The sequence below is a fragment of the Manis javanica genome, chromosome X (assembly GCF_040802235.1).
Source record: "Manis javanica isolate MJ-LG chromosome X, MJ_LKY, whole genome shotgun sequence".
In the NCBI taxonomy this organism is placed as follows: Eukaryota; Metazoa; Chordata; class Mammalia; order Pholidota; family Manidae; genus Manis; species Manis javanica.
Window position 1 is genome coordinate 17631029 of NC_133174.1, and position 4569 is coordinate 17635597.

The 4569-nt window shown below is 49.2% G+C and overlaps 1 protein-coding gene across 3 annotated transcripts; it reads right to left on the reverse strand.

Annotated features, from left to right (window-relative positions):
- Positions 1-268: 268 nt before the first annotated feature.
- LOC118973899 (transcription factor SPT20 homolog) lies at positions 269-4028 on the reverse strand. Of its 3 annotated transcripts, XM_037026359.2 has the most exons (3): positions 1950-4028; positions 1734-1866; positions 269-402 (listed from the first exon to the last, which is right to left on the reverse strand). In XM_037026359.2, exons 1-3 carry the CDS (start codon positions 4014-4016, stop codon positions 371-373), a joined length of 2232 nt encoding a protein of 743 aa, XP_036882254.2. In that variant the 5' UTR covers positions 4017-4028; the 3' UTR covers positions 269-370. The 3 variants fall into 3 exon arrangements, with proteins under 3 accessions (XP_036882254.2, XP_073083889.1, XP_073083888.1); XM_073227788.1 differs by lacking the exon at positions 269-402 and having other exon boundaries at positions 528-1863; XM_073227787.1 differs by lacking the exon at positions 269-402 and having other exon boundaries at positions 528-1866.
- Between the last annotated feature and the right edge of the window lie 541 nt (positions 4029-4569).

Consider the following 4569-nt stretch of genomic DNA (forward strand, 5'->3'; position numbering starts at 1 on the left):
AATGGATTTGCGTGCCTGGGAAGGGAGCACCGCATTACTCAAGCACAAGCTGAGCCTCTGTCTCCATGCAGTCCTGGAAAGGACCACAGAAAGGGCAAAACGGAGACAGTACATCAAGTCTGGTGAGATTCTGAGTTCAGGTGTCTGCTTGGTTGTCAAGGCCGAGTGGAAACTCTTCTTTGCAACCGGTTACTGTGCTGGTTCACATCTTCAAAGTGCCGGCTTCACAAAGCTGCAATGGGCTCAGCGTCACTCAGATGGCCTAGCTGACAGGTCTGCTTGAAGTTGGATGAAATCTTCCCTTAACAGGATCGGTGGCGCATCAGGGCGGCTGGGCTAATGGAGTAAAACTCCCCTGTTGAGTCGTGGCTCATCTCTTTTGCAACCGCCAGAATAAATTTCCTTTGTCGACATTGTCGTTGTTAGGGTAAAAGGTGAAAAACAAAGTTTAGGCAGATGGGTTGCCCTTCAAAGAGCAAAAAATTTAACAGGCACTCAGAGAAAAATACTTACAAACAGTCATAAAAACACTATTCACAGTAGCTTAAAGGTGGAAACCACCGAAATGGACATCACTGGGTGAATGGTTAAACACTAAGTGATTTCATGAAGGGAGAAGAGAAGTGATTTCAAAAAGGGAGTCACTTTTTGTGCTTTTATGAAAGGTTAAGTGATTTTATAAAGGGAGAAAAGAAGAGGTCCCAGAAATACCTGTTTTCAAGAGCAGAGGTGGCTGCCCAGAGGCAGCACTGGGCCTGAGTGAGGCAGTGGGCCCAGGCATCTACAGGTCAGCTGTGACCCCATCATTTTGAGGTATTTTTAATTTTTTTTCACAACTAACTTATAAAAATTACATTCAGTGCGCTGTGCACACCCCTGTAAATGAAAGGAAAAAATACAAAAGCACATTCTTCTCAAAGATGTCTACCACCTCACAGGTCACCACAGTGTAGAGTACATACAGTGAAACCCGTTTCAAAAAGCTCTAACCTCCCCACCTCATGCTTTAACATGGATGGACCTTCAGGACACTGTGCTGAGATAAGCCCGTCACAGGGAGACAAACGCTGCATGAATACACTTACAACACCAAGCATCTGAAGCGGGCAAAGCCACACACACAGGAAACACAAAGGTGGTTGCCAGCGGCAGGGGCACAGGGAAATGGGAGTCTGTGCTCCAAGGAGATGGAGTTCCACTTTTGCAAGATCACTCCAACTCAGGGTCTGTTGCCTGACAATGAGAATACAGTTAACATACTGAAAGGTCCACTTTGAAATAGCTCAGATGGTAAATTTCACATTCTGTGTTTTTTAACCCAGCTAGAGAACATTTACATCATTTTGTCGAAACACTACCAATTTTAGCTTTGTTTGAATTGTAGCTTTACCGTTTTGGAGAAACTATAGGCTTCAAGAGTGGAAACTGGAATTAGTTGGGATTTGGATACACTTCAGACCATTCTAATAAAAACTAGGGCAGCCACTAAGTGGTGACTGCAGCAAAACCACCCCAGGTGATAGCGATCACTTCCTTGTTTCTTAGTGGACACCATGGGGCTCCGCTTCCATACAACGCTCGTACACCTAACAATATAAAACACTGACCCCTTAACGAAAAAAGCAAGGTACAATGCAGACATCGTTTAGGTCGATGCCCATTTCTAAAGAGAGGGGGCAAGGAGTGCACAGTTCAGGATTTGGGAGGGGCTGGTGGGTCTCCCGTCGTATTACCTTTAAGCTGGCTGTCTTCCTCCAGGCCCTGCGGTGGCCCAGATGTCTCGGTACCTACTGTGGTCCCAGACATGGAGTGCTGCAAGATTCTCCACAGCACCTGCCGCTGGGGGTTCTGCTGCTGGGGCCCCTGCTTAGGAAGGCAAAATATGACAGGCATTCTGAGAGAAATACTTACACACAGTCATTGCAACATTATGACCACCCAGGTCTTACCTGGTGGGGGTCAGCCGGAAGCAGCAGCATCTCCTGGGGATGCAGAGAGCCTCCCCTTCCATGGGGATCCATGACTGTAGTTAGCAAAGTGGTGGAGGCCGTTGCCTGAGTGGTTGAGGGTTGTGCGCTGGCACTCAGTGGGGCTGGCTGCCCGGGACCCGGAGCGTTGGAACTCGGTGGCACTGGCTGCTGGGGAGCAGGAGCTCTGGGTTGCTGCAACTGCTGCTGTAGAACCAGCTGATAGAGCTGCTGCTGCTGGGTGTTCAGAGGCATACTATATGGCCTCAACAGAATTACCTGCTTGAGACCTGGATCATTTATTAGGCGGTACTCAGCAGCTACCTGAGAAGGAGGCTGCGGTGCAGTGGGTGCTGCATTTTGTGGACAAGCTTCTGAGGGTGGGATGTCGGGCTTGACTTCTGCAGGAGCCCAGGCCGGACAGCTGGAGCCCTGCGTGGATCTGGGACCACTCAGCACAGCCTGGTCTCCACCAACATGGCCACCTTCTCTAATGATGTTCCGACTGACACAGTTGGCGATGGCCTGGGTGGCAGGGACATTCTGTGATGAGCTGGTGCTGGGCAGGGTGGTGGCAAGAAGGTAGGTACCTTTATTCACTTCCACAGAGCTTTCCTGGGCACGAGCAGGAGCAGGAGCAGGAGACTGAAGAGAGCTGCTGGCCTGCTGTGGAAGAAGACTGTTATGCGAGGAGCTCTGGCTGGAGCTGGAGGAAAGCATGATGCCTGGAGGTGGCTGTGTGACTTCCTCCCCCAGGACTGAAGCCTGAGCCACCACGGTCTCAGGTTGTTCTATGTCACTCCCTGGGGAAGGTTGGCTGAGGCTGGCTGAGCCACTGGAGCTGTGGCACATCTGGCATGGACAACTGCCAAGGTTCTTCTGGACCAATTCCTTGAACCCACTGAACACTGAGTGCTCATTTTTGAAGTTCTGGAGGAAAGGCAGCTGTGTCTCACCTCTGACTTCTTTACCTGAACTTTCTTTTCCAGAGCTAACTGGATCATCAAGTGGCTTAACCGAGTCTAGCTCTGTTGTCTTGGACAGATTGCCTGATTCCCAGTCAAATGCAGAATAAAAGTCTTTGTCAAAGATTGGCCAGGTTGCTAGGTACGGGTCATCATTTTCTAAAAACTTCTCCAATTCTTCAGCATATTTCTCAACATCCGCTTCAGAAGTTACGTTCAAGTCACAGGGTTTCTGTTGCCACATATCTACACAATTTCCTGTATTAGAAATTAGGTCATTGTGCTCACCTGCTTCACTTTCATTGGTTTTGTGGCACAAAGGTAATGGTTTTAGCTCAGGAAATGATGGAAAAAGAGACAGCTCCTCCTGCCCACTCAGAGAGGGGCTACAACACCTCTTGATGCCCCTTTTCATTGGCCCTGTGGTCACCTCTGCTCCTGATATAGGAAGACCTAGGCACAGTGGTTCAGCGGTAGTTAAAAGCAGTTGGCTCTCACGTACAACTTTGTCTTGCTGGGTCCATTTCTGGTTCTCACTGGTTTTGGACGGTTGGTCACAGGCGAAAGTCTTCATCGTTGCGTGTAAGAGAACATACCTGCTTTGGTAACGAGTAAGCGCAAGGAAACTGGGAAATCTGTAGTCCTGTATTTCTGTTACCACACAGCCCCAGTAAAAAATGTTAATCTGAGAATCTTCCAGAATATCTTCCAAAATGGGAGGCAATTCTTCTCCATGTAAATAATCGAGTAATTCCCCTACCTCATAAGGCAGGTTAATGGTCTCCAAATATGACGAGCCCTTTTCCCCCTTGAGTATCACAGAATATCCCCCCTTTCCTGGGTATACGCTGACTAGTAAACACGCCAGCAACTCTTTCCTAACCAGCTTCTCCAACAAATTCACAATGTCTCTTAATTCCTCTGTAACCCCAGGCTCTTGTCCACCTCGTTCAACGTAAACGTTGTAAAGTTTCTCATAAAGAGATTTTCCCTCAGGAGACTGTTCCGTTTGAGGAGGTGTCTGCTGGGCACTGCCAGTGGCACACTCCACACCCTCCAAAGCTTGTTCTAAAGCTCGTTCCATTGTGGTAAAGAAGAGCAGCCCTGAAAGAAGAGAAAACGTAAGTGTGCCGAGGAACGGGCTGAAATCTTGTCTTAATATCGACCTATGGAGCCCATTCCCACTACAATCCTGAGAGAAGCGACCAGGCTTACCTCAAAATGGACCGCACGAAAACCGCCCTAAAGCAGCACTACACCAAATACTTGAAAGTTGTTGAAAGTCCACATATGGCGGCAGCAGCCATCACTCTGGGAGCAGTCGTCACGACCAACCGATCGCCGCTGCAGGCGGGACGAGAAAGAGAGGTGCGCCACCCCTGACGACTTCTCCACCCTGTGCAGCCGCCGTGCGCATGTGCACTCGTCATGCGCGGCAAGCGTCTGGCCTACGTGTCCACGCACTGCAGCATCGCGAGACCCGCAGCCCGCGCTTTTTGTGCCCGCGTTTCTCTCATGGTGGCTGTCCCGGGCTGAACCCTTTCTTCCCTGGTAACCTTAAAGGCATGCACGCCAAAACCCTACACACCAACCAAAATATACATTATCTTTCGATACTGTTTTAATTCATGACAGTT